General features: G+C 35.9%; 1 protein-coding gene across 1 annotated transcript; it reads left to right on the plus strand.

Annotated features, from left to right (window-relative positions):
• Positions 1-949: 949 nt before the first annotated feature.
• LOC128224189 (uncharacterized) lies at positions 950-17,690 on the plus strand. Its single transcript, XM_052933940.1, has 10 exons — positions 950-1,011; positions 1,440-1,484; positions 3,253-3,356; positions 3,977-4,048; positions 4,541-4,635; positions 7,070-7,122; positions 11,616-11,728; positions 12,291-12,359; positions 16,562-16,715; positions 17,538-17,690. The coding sequence occupies exons 1-10, from the start codon at positions 1,008-1,010 to the stop codon at positions 17,624-17,626; spliced, it is 798 nt and encodes a 265-aa protein (XP_052789900.1). The 5' UTR covers positions 950-1,007; the 3' UTR covers positions 17,627-17,690.
• Positions 17,691-17,946: the final 256 nt, after the last annotated feature.

Consider the following 17,946-nt stretch of genomic DNA (forward strand, 5'->3'; position numbering starts at 1 on the left):
TGATTGACTTTTTTGAAAAAAAAGTATATAATCGCTTCAGAGTGATATTTGGGCATACACACAACTAATATATCATTCTTTTAGAAGAAAACGCATTTTAAAATGCTCTGAAATAGAAAATAATTTAAGGCCGCTATGTTAATGTATTTGAATCAAATAAACCCATTGATTTATCATTTTTTCAAGAAAGTGCTTTGAAGAAGAGAAAAAATAGGCCGCTAGGCCGCCAACTATCACGCCGCTAGGCCGCTAACCTCACGGCGGTAGACCGCTAACTTCACACCGCTAGGCCGCTAACTTCACGGCGGTAGACCGCTAACTTCACGCCGCTAGGCCGCTAACTTCGCGTACAATGTCCATTAATTATCGATTTTCAGAAAATGACGCTACAAACGTGACGTTATCGGTATTCCATGTTCGCGTCCGCTGTCCCCGTACTTTCAATCGAATCACAGACAAAGGCGCATCGCATCGATATTACAGCATCGATATTCTTCTTTGTCCGACGGCACATGCACGCCGCGAAATCGACTGAATTGTATTATAGTATACATATGTAGTATCTAATAAGCAGACTAAATAATTTACATGTGGACGACTCGGGTCAGTCTAAAGAGGGCGGCCTTTCATTGCTTTCAAATGTCGGCGCTGTGGAAGCAGCCAGATGTCATTTAAATCGCGGTCTTCATATGATTTGAGTTTCGCAGTGTCTTCTTTTACGAAACAGTGAGTCGCATGGGGTGGGGATATAGCCAAGATGCAGTCATAATCGGTGCGGGCACACAATGTAAATTTCAAGAATAGAATAACTTACTGTCGATTCATTTTACAATTTTTTCATACAACACGAATCTATAGATACACACGTATATAAACTGTACTTTGACCTTTATAGGGCATCGCAATAACGAATCCTTATCTCGGCGATGATGAACTACTACTATATAGAAAGTAAATGCCGCAGTGATATCAAATAAGAACATCATTCCATCAAGTCAACAGAGAAAATGAGTGAGTTTATTTTGGTTTGTTGTCTTAAAATGTGTATTATTCCGATCGGTATTTATAGACTTTTTCAAAAAACTGACTTACTCATTATAATATAACGACACAGTTATCATTTTCACAGACTAATTATGTCGCGCATACTTTGCTCTTTCATTTAAACATTACATGTTACATAAAGTTACAGATGTTACAGATTTATGGTGTCTGTAGACACTACGCATTGTTTGTATTTTATTTCTATAATTGGTCAGTTATTTTAAAAAACTTTAGTCCAATTCAAACACATGGTTTCTGATCTAAAAGTTCAGTGAACTATAAGGTAGGTATTGAACATATGTGTTCGCAATACATTGTAAAACTTGCTGTTCAACACAAACCGAATCGATGGCTTTTAGAAATAATGGAGTTAAGTTAATTCTCTCTTTTTTCAGGTTTGACCGTACAATATCTTGTACTGATTGTAGCCTGTTCCACTGGTATGCATTTTGACTTATTCAAATGTTTTCCATATCTTTAAAAACATGTTGTTGTTGTTGTTTCAGTCAAAGCATGTTTTCTCCTTCTTTTTCTGCATTACAAATACACACCAGTTTCACGCCGTAGTAAATCATGTAACAACTGTTCAACCTAAACGGGGTTGTATCTCTAGTATTTTGAACTGTACATACGTCCAATGAGCAAGCTATTCTATGTGTGAATGTATGTTATACGGGATGGGAGCGAGAGTGCTGTCCCCTCACATTTTCATGCATTCGAAACTCCAAAATTCAGTGGAAAAAATCACAAACTTTGACTAGTAAAAGGCTACATGTAAAAAACATCACATAGCCCCCCTTTTTTTTTACTGATTTCGAGATTTAAGCATTTGCAACTTCGATGGAACCATAAATGATTTGTACGCCAGGGCGTACTAGAGTATGCCCATGTACGCTCCTGAACGAGTACCACTATTACACGTACGTAATGGCATTTTGCGTATAGTTCGAACTTTGATTACATATCAGAAGCATGTACATAAAGTATTCTATAACGCCTTTTTTATCACTATTTGACTTGGACCCCGTTTGTATCAAAATACCATATTCGGTGATCTCTAATTTGAAATCATATGTGATTTTTTGACTGTAGACCGTGGGCCTACATACTTTGATACCGCAAATCGAAAAAAAGGTTAAAATAAATAATGCACAGGAGTTAAAAATGGGACATATGGTGTTATGCAATTTAAAATAGTGCGAATTAAAAGCCCACTTTATTTAATTACGTTCATAAGATTTCAACATTGATGTGAATATGAAAAAGCAAACCAACTATTCTTAAATAAATCTTGGTGAGGAACCGAGGGGACTAGATACTTACAGATAATTACGAAGAAAATTGAAAAATGTTGACTAAAAGACCCTGCCATATTTCATCAACTACAAATAGACTAAACGTCCTTAACCAATATCGGTTTTCATTTTATAAATCTACACTAGCAATGAACTTGCGAGAATAAACATATAGGTTTACTAGTAACTGTTATGAAGCTACCCGATTGTATTAAAATTCACCAATTTACATTACCTGTTCTTATGCTATGACAAACACTTATCGGCTACAGTCTGGGACCACTCAAAATATTTTTGATATCTAAGGACTGCGTGGATGTTTCATTTGATATCTAGGACTGCGTGGATGTTTCATTTGATATCTAGGACTGCGTGGGTGTTTCATTTGATATCTAGCACTGCATGGATGTTTCATTTGATATCTAGGACTGCATGGGTGTTTTATCTAGGACTGCGTAGATGTTTCATTTGATATCTAGGACTGCGTGGATGTTTCATTTGATATCTAGGACTGCGTGGATGTTTCATTTGATATCTAGGACTGCGTGGATGTTTCATTTGTTATCTAGGACTGCGTGGATGTTTCATTTAATATCTAGGACTGCGTGGATGTTTCATTTGATATCTAGGACTGCGTGGATGTTTCATTTGATATCTAGGACTGCGTGGATGTTTCATTTGAGATCTAGGACTGCGTGGATGTTTCATTTGGTATCTAGGACTGCGTGGATGTTTCATTTGTGATCAAGGACTGAGTGGATGTTTCATTTGTTATCTAGGACTGCTTGGATGTTTCATTTGAGACCTAGGACTGCATGGATGTTTCGTTTGATTTCTAGGACTGCATAGATGTTTCATTTGATATCTAGGACTGTATGGATGCTTTATTTGATATAAAGAGCTTTATTTACAGCCTTTGGCCAGATACCAGATGAAAACAAGCTGTACTGTTGGCTGTGTACCAATGCCAGGAGTCTTTCAGACTGCCGAATCGAAATATGTGACAACCGGACCGAGGTTTGTCAAGGAAGATAAGTTAGAATAAACACCCATTTGGGTACACGATATTTAAGGATTTTTTTAACCGGTATTTATTACCAGAAGAGTATGTTCGCTTTGTGCAAACAGACTTAAACCTGGTAGAACATTGTATTGTTAGTAACAATTTAAATTTTGTTGTAATCGTCTGATGATATTAGAGTTTATGATGGTCTGTCGGAGCCTTTATGGCAGCATTTTCAATTCAATTCATTGTAATCAAGTAAATAAAGGCCACCGGCCCAAAATACACAGAATGTACAAAAACAAACATAGTATAGTAGTTGCAACATACGATTTACACATTTATCATGTCTAACAGATGGTATACATAGATTGGTAACTTCAATATTGTATTATCATTTTCAGTAGACATTAAAGAGTAGAAATCATTTAAACTATTACCAGATGAATACCAATTTAAAAGCCTGGTCCCGCCATGTCTAAAGCTTTAGACGGCAAAAAGGAGAATTTACTCTCACTGGTAGATGGGGATACGGCATAACAGAAGCCAAAATGCTGCTGCTGTTGCTGCTGTTGCTGCTGCTCACCCGTATACAGTACAACTACAACTACAACTGCTTTCGTATTTATTTTAGAGTTGCTACATGGACCAAGTGATCACTGCCGCATTTCAAGTTGTCTACAGATCTGGATGCAGAGCTACGGCGGTACCGAATTCATTACATTTTAAATTATGATTTCAGATATAAAATCATCTTAGATTCCGTAAATTCTAAACAAATAGCCTCATCGACATACGTATTAAATGTTTGATACATATAACTGACATTTATTTGGAATTGCATTCCCTGTCGGCAAATCACCATCATTATCGCGATTATTATTATTATTATTATTATTATTATTATTATTATTATTATTATTTTATTATTATTATTATTATTATTATTATTATTATTATTATTATTATTATTATTATTATTATTTAATTATTATTATTATTATTATTATAATTATTATTATTATTATTATTATTATTATTATTATTATTATTATTATTATTATTATTATTATTATTATTATTATTATTATTATTATTATTATTATTATTATTATTAATATTATTACCATTATTATTATTATTATTATTATTATTATTATTATTATTATTATTATTATTATTGTTATTATTATTATAGCAATGTTCGGGCCAGATTGGTTTGATCGGAAGAAGGGACATGGAGGAGGAGGAAGAGAGATCCAGACGACAAAACGAGCTGGTCGCCTGTTCCAGGTTCTGTAGTTGTCAAGAATTAAGCTGCTTCTTTTTTCGACGTCCATGACGTTCTTTTTTATGGCGTAAATATTTGTTATTACTGGTTAACCCACAAAAAACTCCTTTTTACTGAGCTGTGTGAAGTTAGCTAAACATACGACATTGGACATTGGACATTCTAAATTGAAAGTCATGCTTGCACGACATTGGACATTGGACATTCAAAAATGAATGTCGTGCAGACACGATTCAAAATCGAATGTTCTGCTGGCACGACATTGGACATGTCGTGCCAGCACGACATTGGACATTGGGATTTTAAAAATGAATGTCGTGCTAGCACGACATTGGACCATTCAAAATCGAATGTTGTGCTGGCATGACATTAGACATTGGACTTTCAAATTCGAATGTTGTGTTGGCACGACATTTGACATTGGACATTCAAAATCGAATGTTGGACATTGGACATTCAAAATTGAAAGGTGTGCCAGCACGACATTGGACATTGGACATTTGGATTTCAAAAATGAATGTCGTGCTAGAACGACATTGGACATTGGACATTTAAAATTGAATATTGTGCTAGCACGACATCGGACATTGGACATTGGACATTCAAAATCGAATGTTGTGTTGGCACGACATCGGACATTTGACATTCAAAATCAAATATTGTGCTGGCACGACATTGGACATTCAAAATCGAATGTTTTGCTTGCACGACATTGGACATTCAAAATTGAATGTTGTGCTGGCACGACATTGGACATTGGACATTCAAAATCGACTGTTGTGCTGGCACGACATTGGACATTGGACATTCAAAATAGAATGTTGTGCTGGCGCGATATTGGACATTGGACATTCAAAATCGAATGTTGTGCTGGCACTACATTGGACATTGGACATTCAAAATCGAATGTTTTGCTTGCACGACATTGGACATTCAAAATTGAATGTTGTGCTGGCACGACATTGGACATTGGACATTCAAAATCGACTGTTGTGCTGGCACGACATTGGACATTGGACATTCAAAATAAAATGTTGTGCTGGGACGACATTGGACATTCAAAAGAGAAAGTCGTGCTGGCACGACATTGGACATTCAAAAATGAATGTCGTGCTAGCAAGACATTGGACATTCAAAATCGAATGTTGTGCTGGCACGACATTGGACATTCAAAATTGAATGTTGTGATGGCCATTCGATTTTGAATGTCCAATGTCCAATGTCGTGCCAGCACAACATTCGATCTTCAATGTCCAATGTCTAATGGCGTATGTTTAGCTAACTTCACACAGCTTTTTTACTGACCGTTCTAAAGTGGAAGTCCAAGAATTTATTGATGCCGATATTTTATTGTCTATGTAATCCGCGTTTGTTTAATTATACCGTTGTGTGTATCTCGTTTCGAGCGTCTTAATTAACTCGACGTTGAACCGTGTGTACCTAAACAAGTTCATGGTTAACGTGCGCTTCGACTCATGTAAATTAAAGCAGTTAAACAGTTGTCAAACACTACTTTCTCCACCAAATATTATCAAGTATCTTCGTCAAGATTTTACGACGCCACCGGGAAATTTTTCAATCGGCGTCGGACTTTATACTAATACTATTAGGTTGGATGCCATAGTGATGAGACAGGATGCAACCCTGGTTAGAGCTGCTTTGGTTCTTTAACACGCACCGGTGTATAGCACTCTCATGGGATCCCCGTTAATTGTCCCTCTTGGAAGATTATAATAGTGTTGAGGCTGGGGATCGAACCGGCAATTAAGTTTCCGTTCGAAAATTAATGGCTTAAACCGTTACTAATGCATGAAACATCATTTTTGAACTTGAATATAAAAATCTGCGAACTAATTTTTTGTCAGCAGTCGTGTATAAGTGGTTTCCATGGATTTTCGCAAGTTGGCTCGTTTCAAGACCAAAAAATGAAAAAAGTTGTCAAAACGTTCAATCTGTGAGATGGCAGCTTTAACCATTTGGGTTAAGCAAATATGTTACAGTACTATAATTAACTGCCATAAGAAAACCTGTTAACGTTCGCGAATTGTCTCGTGTTAACCACATAATTTTCGCGATAACTATCTAGCTATCTTTTGTTACCTTTTTGGCAAGATAAATAACATGAGACTTAAACACAGGTCATCTTACGGCAGTAGTATGCCACCTTACGAATAGGAGCTGAGCTCCGCCTGGTCACTTGCCGGAAGCTTTTTTGTCAGAGGCGTTCAACGTATTTAAAGCAAATGGCCAGTTGCCAATACAAGCCTTCCCTCACACGATAATCATCAATTCTGTTTGTCGAGCATCTTTAACGAAAAACGGATAAATCCTTAAAGCATTCATGTTGTGTTTGTAAATGCTTCAATCTAGTAAACAGCATTGTTATAATATTCGTTTTAAGTACAAACTTTACAAATGGATGCTTTTCTTGTGTAGATGCTGTAATATGGACAGCAACTGTAACCAGAGACTCTGTGGCATCAGCAACAGTAAGTTTACACCATCGTTATAGTTTCAAAGCAAATGTTGTATGCTCTAAGACGCAAAGGGTGGCATTGATGGAGAATGTTCTTTATGCTCTAAGACGCAAAGTGTGTCAATGATAGAAAATGTTTTTTATGCTCTAAGACGCAAAGTGTGTCAATGATGGAAAATGTTCTTTATGCTCTAAGACGCAAAGTGTGTCAATGATGGAAAATGTTCCTCATGCTCTAAGACGCAAAGTGTGTCAATGATGGAAAATGTTCTTTATGATCTACGACGCAAAATGTGTCCATGATGGAGAATGTATTTAAGACGCAAAGTGTGTCAATGATGGAAAATGATCTTTATGCTCCAAGGCGCAAAATGTGCCCATGATGAAGAATGTTTTTCTCCTCCAAGACGCAAAATGTGTCAATGATGGAGAATGTTCTTTATGCTCTAAGACGCAAAGTGTGTCCATGATGGAGAATGTTTTTATCCTCCAAGACGCAAAGTGTGTCAATGATGGAGAATGTTCTTTATGCTTTAAGACGCAAAGTGTGTCCATGATGGAGAATGTTTTTTATCCTCCAAGACGCAAAGTGTGTCAATGATGGAGAATGTTCTCCAAGCTCTAAGACGCAAAGTGTGTCAATGATGGAAAAGTTCTTTATGCTCCAAGACGCAGAGTGGTCAGTGATGGAGAACGGTCTTTATGCTCTAAGACGCAAAGTTTGCTAATGATGGAGAATGTTCTTTAAGCTCTAAGACGCAAAGTGTGTCAATTATGGAAAATGTTCTTTATGCTTTAATACGTAGAGTGTGCCAATGATGAAGAATGTTCTTTTTGCGTCAAGACGCAAAGTGTGTCAATGATGGAGAATGTTCTTAATGCGTTAAGGAGAGTGTATATTTCTTCTGATTATATTAATAGGCCTAGTATGTTCAAATTTATTTAACCTCTCAATGTCCGAAATAAACACCAAATGCATAAACTAGCATTGTATGCCACAAAAGCTCCTTAAAACAAAGAAACAATATTATCAATATTGTACAGTAGAACATATCTTATATTGAATTTATGACGGTAAAGTTGGAAGGTAGTTGGTAGTTGGGGATTCGAATAATCAACTACTTACCAGCTGCCAGTTGGGGATTCGAATATTTAACTACCTGCTAGTTGCCAGTTGGGGATTCGACAAACACTGTTTTAATTCACTTTTATTCGTATATTCGCCAGTCGGATATTCGACCATTTCCTGTCGATTATTCGCGAATGTTCAACTGCAAACCAGTCAGTAGTTAGTGATTCAGATTATGTCTATATGTATGGTTTTAAAGGTCACATATGGAAAAAATAATCGCCAAATGTTTCTTTTTGCATGTACACATATGTATCTTTGCGACAAACACTGTTTTAATTTACTTTTATTCGTATATTCGCCAGTCGGATATTCGACCATTTCCAGTCGATTATTCGCGAATGTTCAACTGCAAACCAGTCAGTAGTTGGGGATTCAGATTATGTCTATATGTATGGTTTTAAAGGTCACATATGGGAAAATTAATCGCCAAATATTTCTTTATGCATGTACACATATGTATCTTTGCGACGAACACTGTTTTAATTTAAGTTTATTCGTATATTCTCCAGTCGGATATTCGACCATTTCCAGTCGATTATTCGCGAATGTTCAACTGCAAACCAGTCAGTAGTTGGGGATTCAGTTTATGTCTTTATGTATGGTTTTAAAGGTCACATATGGAAAAATTAATCGCCAAATATTTCTTTATGCATGTACACATATGTATCTTTGCGACGAACACTGTTTTAATTTACTTTTATTCGTATATTCGCCAGTCGGATATTCGACGATTTCCAGTCGATTATTCGCGAATGTTCAACTGCAAACCAGTCAGTAGTTGGGGATTCAGATTATGTCTATATGTATGGTTTTAAAGGTCACATATGGGGAATTAATTAGTAGTTGAATATTCGAATCCCCAACTACCAACTACCAACTACCTTCCAACTTTACCTTCATTTTGAATTTCCTTCCTTCCTTTTTGTAGTTTGAGACATGTTACGCATTAGGAAGTAATTAGTGCTATCATTTGGTATTGAAATTTATTTCATTATTTGTGTATTTATGAATTACAGATTTATGCATATAATGATGAGCTATATATGATGAAATCGAAATAAATTTATGTTATGTGAAAGCTTGAATAGAGAAACATATTTAGAACGAACATATTTTAATCATAAACGATTATATGCACGCACCGACAAACATCCAAAGTACTGTTATTTTTTGTGGAAAAAAAAACAACAATTGGTAAATGATTGTAAAGGGCCCTTTTCGAAAAGGCCTTAATGGCAATTAAATGGTCAGTAATTTAAATACAGTCGAAACCCGTTGGCTCGATATCCCAGGGACCGGCCAGAATACATCGAGACTCGCGAATATCGAGCTAAGCGGGAATACTAAGAACGAATGAAACAAAATCGGTCCTAAACATCCAGTTCGAGCCAACGAGTAGATCGAGCCGATGGGTTACGAGTGTATTTGCTTGTCATTGCTTTATAATTGGAATTGACCTAACCAGATATCTAAATATTTTTCTTATATAAAATGTCCATCACAGATATACCCAAATATTCATTTTGAATTGGTGGTAGCACCATATATCATATCTTAAGGTCAATCTCTCATTAAAATATGAAACTTTCCTACATATACCAGCCGCAGCAAGTTTAAACCATAACCAAGGAGGTTTATTCAGTTTATTTTGCATGAACCGCACGTCGTTAAGTATGTGTATACCACCTGATAAATTACGCCATAAATGCTTCATCGGAAGGCAACATTTTGCATCAAATGATAATTTAAAGAAAGAAAACTTTTCTTTTTCTTCACCATTATAAATGCAAGAAAGGGCAGTCTATGCCGCTCAAAGAGTCCCACCTTCGTTTGATTACTGGAGTCTGAGTAGGTATTTATTTTTCTCAAACACTTCGACAAACCTGTTTCCAATATGTTTTTTATTGTGCTCCATCTTGCGGCGGTTTTGTGAAAGTTTGTCGAAGTGTTAAAGAAACTAAACCCTCAATCAAACTGTAAATTTATCAGATAACGTGAGCTTGTCCATGTGTCATATCAAGATTAGATAACGTGAACGTGTCTATGTGTCATATCCATATCAGATAACGTGACTGTGTCTATGTGTCTTATCCATATCAGCTAACGTTAATGTGTCTATGTGTTATATCCATATCAGATAACGTGAACGTGTCTATGTGTTATATCCATATCAGATAACGTGAACGTGTCTAAGTGTTATATCCATATCAGATAACGTGAACGTATCTATGTGTTATATCCATATCAGATAACGTGAACGTGTCTATGTGTCTTATCCATGTCAGATAACGTGAACGTGTCCATGTGTCATATCCATATCAGAAAATGTGAACGTGTCGTATCCATATCAGATAACGTGAACGTGTCCATGTGTCATATCCATATCAGATAACGTGAACATGTCCATGTGTCATATCCATATCAGGTAACGTGAACGTGTCCATGTGTCATTTCCATATCAGATAACTTGAACGTGTCCATGTGTCATATCCATATCAGATAACGTTGACGTGTCCATGTGTCATACCATATCCTATAACGTGTCCATGTGTCATATCCATATCAGATAGCATGTCCATGTGTCATATCCATATCAGGTAAAGTGAACGTGTCCATGTGTCATTTCCATATCAGATAACGTGAACGTGTTCATGTGTCATTTCCATATCAGAGAACGTGAACGTGTCCATGTGTCATATCCATATAAGATGACGTGAACGTGTCCATGTGTCATACCATATCAGATTACATGAACATGTCCATGTGTCATATCCATGTCAGATAACGTTAACGTGTTCATGTGTCATTTCTATATCAGGTAATGTAAATGTGTCCATGTGTCATATCAATATCAGTTAATGTGAATGTGTCTATGTGTTACATCCATGTCAGATAACATGAATGTGTCCAGATGTTATTTCCATATCAGATCACGTGAACGTGTACATGTGTAATATACATATCAGATAACGTGAACCTGTCATTGCATTACTTCCATGTCAGATAACCGTGAACCTGTCATTACATTACTTCCATGTCAGATAACGTGAACCTGTCATTACATTACTTCCATGTCAGATAACGTGAACCTGTCATTACATTACTTCCATATCAGATAACGTGAACCTGTCATTACATTACTTCCATGTCAGATAACGTGAACCTGTCATTACATTACTTCCATGTCAGACAACGTGAACCTGCCATTACATTACTTCCATGTCAGATAACGTGAACCTGTCATTACATTACTTCCATGTCAGATAACGTGAACCTGTCATTACATTACTTCCATGTCAGATAACGTGAACCTGTCATTACATTACTTCCATGTCAGATAACGTGAACCTGTCATTACATTACTTCCATGTCAGATAACGTGAACGTTTCCATGTGTCATTACTGCGACTCCTCGGCCAACGACGTCACCCACGACGTTACCAACCCAACTGACTGCATAACCTACACCATCTGTGACTACGATGAGGTATGCAATGGTTATCAAGTAATACAGTGAGGGAACTCAACCCCATCCCATCCCATCCTAGTCCATATAAACAGCCGCTTCAGAGTATTTGACGATTTTTGATTTGGCGACTCTACGTTTAGGGAACAAAATGAATATCAAAATGTTAATGAAAGTTCCCTAAACGCGCATTATTGTGGCTAACACCACCCCAACACACACATGTGAGAAAACTTGGACTTAATTTACAGTATACCGTTTGTACACCAAGTTGATGAAGCGGATTAATCTATTATAACAGTTTTGTTTTGTTTATGAAGAGTAAATTTTATAACATAATTAGCTCTTATCATCCTTGTATTAAGTAGAATTACTGTGTAACCAGCTTTTTACGTAAATGCTGAGCGACATTAATTATCAAGAAAAATAAATTTAAACAACAGTTGTTTTTGTTTTTGTCATACTATTTCGTTTTTTGTCTTTTTTATATTGTTGCCTATTTGTAAGAAATGTTAAAAAGTGTATTATTGTTATCAAACAAAAAAACATGGTTTCATACGTCGTCGTGGTATTTCACTTTCAGGTCTGCACAGCAGAGACAGAATATACAGCTGGGAAAATTTCTTTTAGATATGGATGTGGGAAGATATCGGTAAGACTTTCTGACCAAAGAAAATAATGCCAACTTTGTGACTGTTGAAAACTATTAAATGTAAAAATTTAAAATTCGTGAAAATATTATATTAAAAAAGGACTTCATAAAAGGTATAACTATGAAGTTCGTGAAAATATTACATTAAAAAGGACTTCATAAAAGGTATAACTACAAAGTCAGTCATGAATGGTCGTTTGCTATAAGTATTCATTTACGACAACATCCTTGTTAGATATATGTGCTGGGTGTCAATACGGAACGAAACCCTTTGTTGGTTTTTATTGCCAAATAAAATACAGTACCTCAACTTGTAAGTAAGCCACAACTGGTAGTTTGCTGAGTATCTTCATTTCACTGCTACACTATCTTCATTTCACTGCTCCGCTATCTTCATTTCACTGCTCCGCTATCTTCATTTCACTGCTCCGCTATCATCATTTCACTGCTCCGCTATCTTCAGTTCACTGCTCCGCTATCTTCATTTCACTGCTACACTATCTTCATTTCACTGCTCCGCTATCTTCATTTCACTGCTACACTATCTTCATTTCACTGCTCCACTATCTTCATTTCACTGCTCTACTATCTTCATTTCACCGCTACACTATCTTCATTTCACTGCTCCACTATCTTCATTTCACCGCTACACTATCTTCATTTCACTGCTACACTATCTTCATTTCACTGCTACACTATCTTCATTTCACCGCTACACTATCTTCATTTCACTGCTACACTATCTTCATTTCACCGCTACACTATCTTCATTTCACTGCTACACTATCTTCATTTCACCGCTACACTATCTTCATTTCACTGCTCCGCTATCTTCATTTCACTGCTACACTATCTTCATTTCACTGCTACACTATCTTCATTTCACTGCTCCACTATCTTCATTTCACTGCTCCACTATATTTCACTGCTACACTATCTTCATTTCACTGCTACACTATCTTCATTTCACTGCTCTGCTATCTTCATTTCACTGCTCATCTATCTTCATTTCACTGCTCATCTATCTTATTTCACTGCTCAGCTATATTCATTTCACTCTCCGCTATCTTCATTTCACTGCTCCTCAATTTTCATTTCACTGCACAGCTATCCTCATTTCTAATGTTTGCCAGATGTGTTTAGTTAAGTACGGTAGTCTGTCAGTGACAACAGTACATTATTTCTCTGAAGCAAGCTTAAGTCTCTTATTTCGTGTAATTAAGATATTAAACTTTGTCTTACTAAACACAAAAATAGTTTATCATGATTATCATAGAAGTGAGTTACTTTAAAAGTCCTAAAAAACTTCAAAGTAAGACTATTACACCAGTTATTACAGTTATTTAAAAACAGAGGTCGTAAGGGGGTATAACTTGTGCGAGAAAAGGTGCCCAGAATATGGTTAATATTATGTTATATAGTTTAGGCCACACCAAATTAATGTTTCGTTCCTTGGATTTTTGCCAAAAATAATTGGAGCGAGCGAGCGGAAAAAATAATACAATTTTGTCAGTTTTCATAAAGGCCAAATCAATGAAGAGCGATTTTTTTTTCTTATTGTCAATATAAATAAGATCGTTCAATAAAATTGCCTGTAAACCCATTTGAATGCAATCTGGAACTGAGCCTCTAACAGAACTTGGGAAAATGTCCAAATACATACTTTTTATTCGTCCGTTTTAGTACACACATTATATGGATAAACCAAATTCTAATATAATTAAAACATATTTTAAGTATGACGATCATTCATAATTAAAAAAAATGCTGTTTACGAAAAAGTTTGAAACAGCTTATATAAATCTACCTGAATCACTTTAACATCATTTGCAACTGTATTTAGACATTCATAATAATTTCATTAAGATTGATTTCAGATCTTTAAAAAATTATGTTTTACTATGGCATCATGTCGCATCATCAAACATCAGACTCCATTTACATTCAATTTTCTTGGCTTAATTTCATTTTTATTATCACAATAAATACAATGGCATGTGCTTATCGAAATGGAAAGTACAATGGTATGTTCAGAGAATTTTTAAGGTCAGTGAGATGTTTTTAAAATCCTGTATTAGGCTGTAAAAACAACAGAAATTAAAGAGATACACTTAGCTTACCCATTTATTGGTGTATCCAAACCAGTGTTAATATTTATTTAGTGAAAAGATATTTGTTCGAAACTGTTGTTTTGGTCAGAATTTGGTCAAAATTGAATTTGATACATCAATTTGGACCAAACAATGAACCATGTTCCTTTTAACTGAAGCTGTTTTCTTCTGCATCGACGTCAGTCGGTAAAAATCTGGTCACTAGTATTAAGACTTGAATCAAATAATACTTTGTCTGAGTCATTGTTCACCAGTAATACAAGCCTGCTGACAAAATAATCAGATCACCGATTTTCATATCTCCATTTGAAAATTATTATTTTATGAATAATTTTGAAAAGCTTTACTTACGGTTTACGAAAAATGCATTAAAATATTTTTTTACTTAAATATGAAAATTCTGCGATCCGATGTTTTGTCAGCAGCCTTATATCACTGGTGTTCTTGCACGTTTGCATAAATTGGCTCGTTCGAAGACAAAAAATAAAACAGTTGTCAAAATGTTTAATTTGTGAGAGGGCAGCTTTAATATCGGTCAGATATTTAAATAGTAACAATTTACGAGTAGATTATTTATAAGCTGTTATTCTAAGACCTGCAAATGTGTTTATATACACCACAGCAGTCAGTATTTAAATGTCCTTCTTATTCACATTATGCTTTAAGGTTCATTTACTTGACTGCTTTAAAGTTGCAGATTTTAACAATATCACACTAATTGCAAACTATTATTCATTTAATTTAATAAAAACACTCAAAAAACCACAATTTAATGCATACTTTATAACATTGAATATGTATTTGAAGTCTTTGAGAACTACTATGAAAGTCTTTACCATTATATTTGTTATTTTACCCCACCCACTTAAATGTGTACTGAAGTTGGGTATAAACGTCGAAAATTTCATTTGCATTTACGAAAAACGGTAGAAATTTATAGAAGAATGTATGAACTGATGTTCCTTACTTGTTTTACTCACCTATCAATCTATTTTGCCAATTATGCTCTTCCTTTCACTCGTATCGATAACTAGGAAATTGAATGCAGAAAAAAACCGGAAATCACCTTTGTCGCAAAGCATTATGGGCTTCTGGAATAAGGCGATTTCCATCCAAAGAAACCCACTAATAACGCAATTTTATAGCTACCAGTATCAGAAACATTTTGAATGTTGTATTGCATAATAATTGATTCAATTATCCTTTTATTATAATAATGTATGTGACGATAAACAATGACTTCCATCATGGTCAAAACACATTTAGAGTAAAAACTAATATTACATTTCCAAAATTCGAGCCACAGTATTTATACCGGAAGCCGCCATTTTGATTGAATTTATTAAAACCCAAAGGCTAAACCGATCGATATACAGAACAAAACACCACGCATAGGTTACTTGCCTTCACAAAAACACTTAATCTAGCATAAATATGTATATTGTTATTATATTATTAAATATATTATTTTTTGAGCCTTTGAAAAAGTATCACCACAAAAAAATCTGGTTGGCGATAACAATTTAGGAGCGGGCGCACAAAAATATTTTTTTTTTTTACATTTTTTAAAAAATAGGAGCGGTAAATGCGCGGAACGAAACATCATTTTGGTGAGGCCTTACCATATTTAAAACCATTTTACTATAATCTTGGTAATTTAAAACAGCCCGTTTTCTATGTTAAAGCAATATCGATGTATACGTGTATTAAGCTATATAACTTATATTAAAAGTTTTGTAAAGTTACTTTTTTAGAATATCGATAGTATCATTACGAAATATGTCTAGTTCATCATTGTTTTGTTGTTTGTGTTGTTAATTTTCACATTTATAAGTGGCGGCTCCAGGAGCTCATTACTAGGTGGGGGAAGGAGGGCAACCGTTATACACCCTTAAAACTTGCAAACTTTTATCAGCGTTAAGATTGTTAGTGAATCGATGCTAGGTTAAATAAAGGTGCTTTTAAGGTTCATTTTGCCGGCCAGCTGAGGTGGCGGGGGGACACGGGCCGTTGTGCCCCCTGCTAGATCATCCACTGTGTATGAACTGTATTTTCATTGCAGTAAACTCCATGTTATGTTATACTTGTCAGATATGCCGAGTATTGATGCGAGAGGCGTTCAAGTACATGCAACTATGCGAAGGTCGGGAGGGACATCGTGGCTGCGAGTTTGAGTCCGTCGCTATTTGCAATGCCTGCTGTGCTGGTGGAGGCTGTAACTACGGATCCTGTCATGACCTCAGGGGTAAGGAACTAATAAAAAGGCAGTCGTATATACATATATATGATATATTTTGAACTAGGCAGGTAAGTAAAATTAGTGCAGATAAGGTTGAAGTTCACATATTCTAGTACGCACACAACTTTAGTTGGTGTTTGTTTTCATCTGCAATGTTTGCTGTACTAGAAAATATTGTAGTTTTGGCCCTTGTCATGAGACAATTGGTAAGACAGTAGTTATAATAAGACAAAGTAGTTTTAAGAAGCTACTGTACACCAATGCAGTTAGGGTCGGTTGGGTTCTTTACCTGCGACTATGAGTCGACGCATCTATCTTACACACGCAGTGCTGAGAGAGATTGTAGTTAGTGATACGGTCATGAATTTCTGGAGGTCGATCTGTAAGCGGCAGCAAGTAACTGTAAGATGGTAAAGGTCGAACGGGACATCACGGACACGACAACGAGAACATGGCCATCTATAGTTCTTTTTATGTTGATGTGAATGTACATGAGGTATTTAAAAATACGCGGAAAAGTGCTCTCATTTTTCTAAACAATATGTAGATCCGAACATAGCGGATTGACAATGTGTCAACAAATGTGGTTGTATTCTATGTCAGTAAGATAACCTGAAGTTATATCTTAACGATTAAGAAGGACACGGTCGCTATGCTCACTCCGCCCATTCTTAATAATTAAGAATAAACTGCATGTCATCTAACTATTACATAGTCAAAGGCCTGTTCATAAATGGGAGGCAGTCTCTATGACAAGATCACTCACCATTACATGTCGAAAATTTCTTGTCTGATTGCATTAACGTCTCATTTTTATCTCTCTTTCAGAGCGGCTGTATAGGGTCTGGAAAAACAACCCGAAATTATTCGACCTTGGAACGTTGATGTTGGCGCAAAATGCAAGCACTACACCGTAGTCCCAAAGCGGCGATTGTTTGCTCGTCTCTGTATACATTTCCTTAATTAAATGTTTGAACGTTTTGTTTGTTCATTTCTGTAAAGAAACGTATACAATAGTTATTCTCTGCAACATTAACATTTTTAATTATCCAATGAAAACTAAGCATCAAGGTTTGGCGTGAGAGGGGCCGCACTTTGGACGTGCGCAAGAAACCTTGGCGTCAATGATTTGGCGTTTTAGGGGCCGCGCTTTGGACGTGCGCAAAAAACCTTTGCGTCAAGGATTTGACGTGAGAGGGGCCGCACTTTGGACGTGCGCAAGAAACCTTGGCGTCAA

The sequence above is a fragment of the Mya arenaria genome, chromosome 17, assembly GCF_026914265.1.
Source record: "Mya arenaria isolate MELC-2E11 chromosome 17, ASM2691426v1".
Lineage (NCBI taxonomy): Eukaryota > Metazoa > Mollusca > Bivalvia > Myida > Myidae > Mya > Mya arenaria.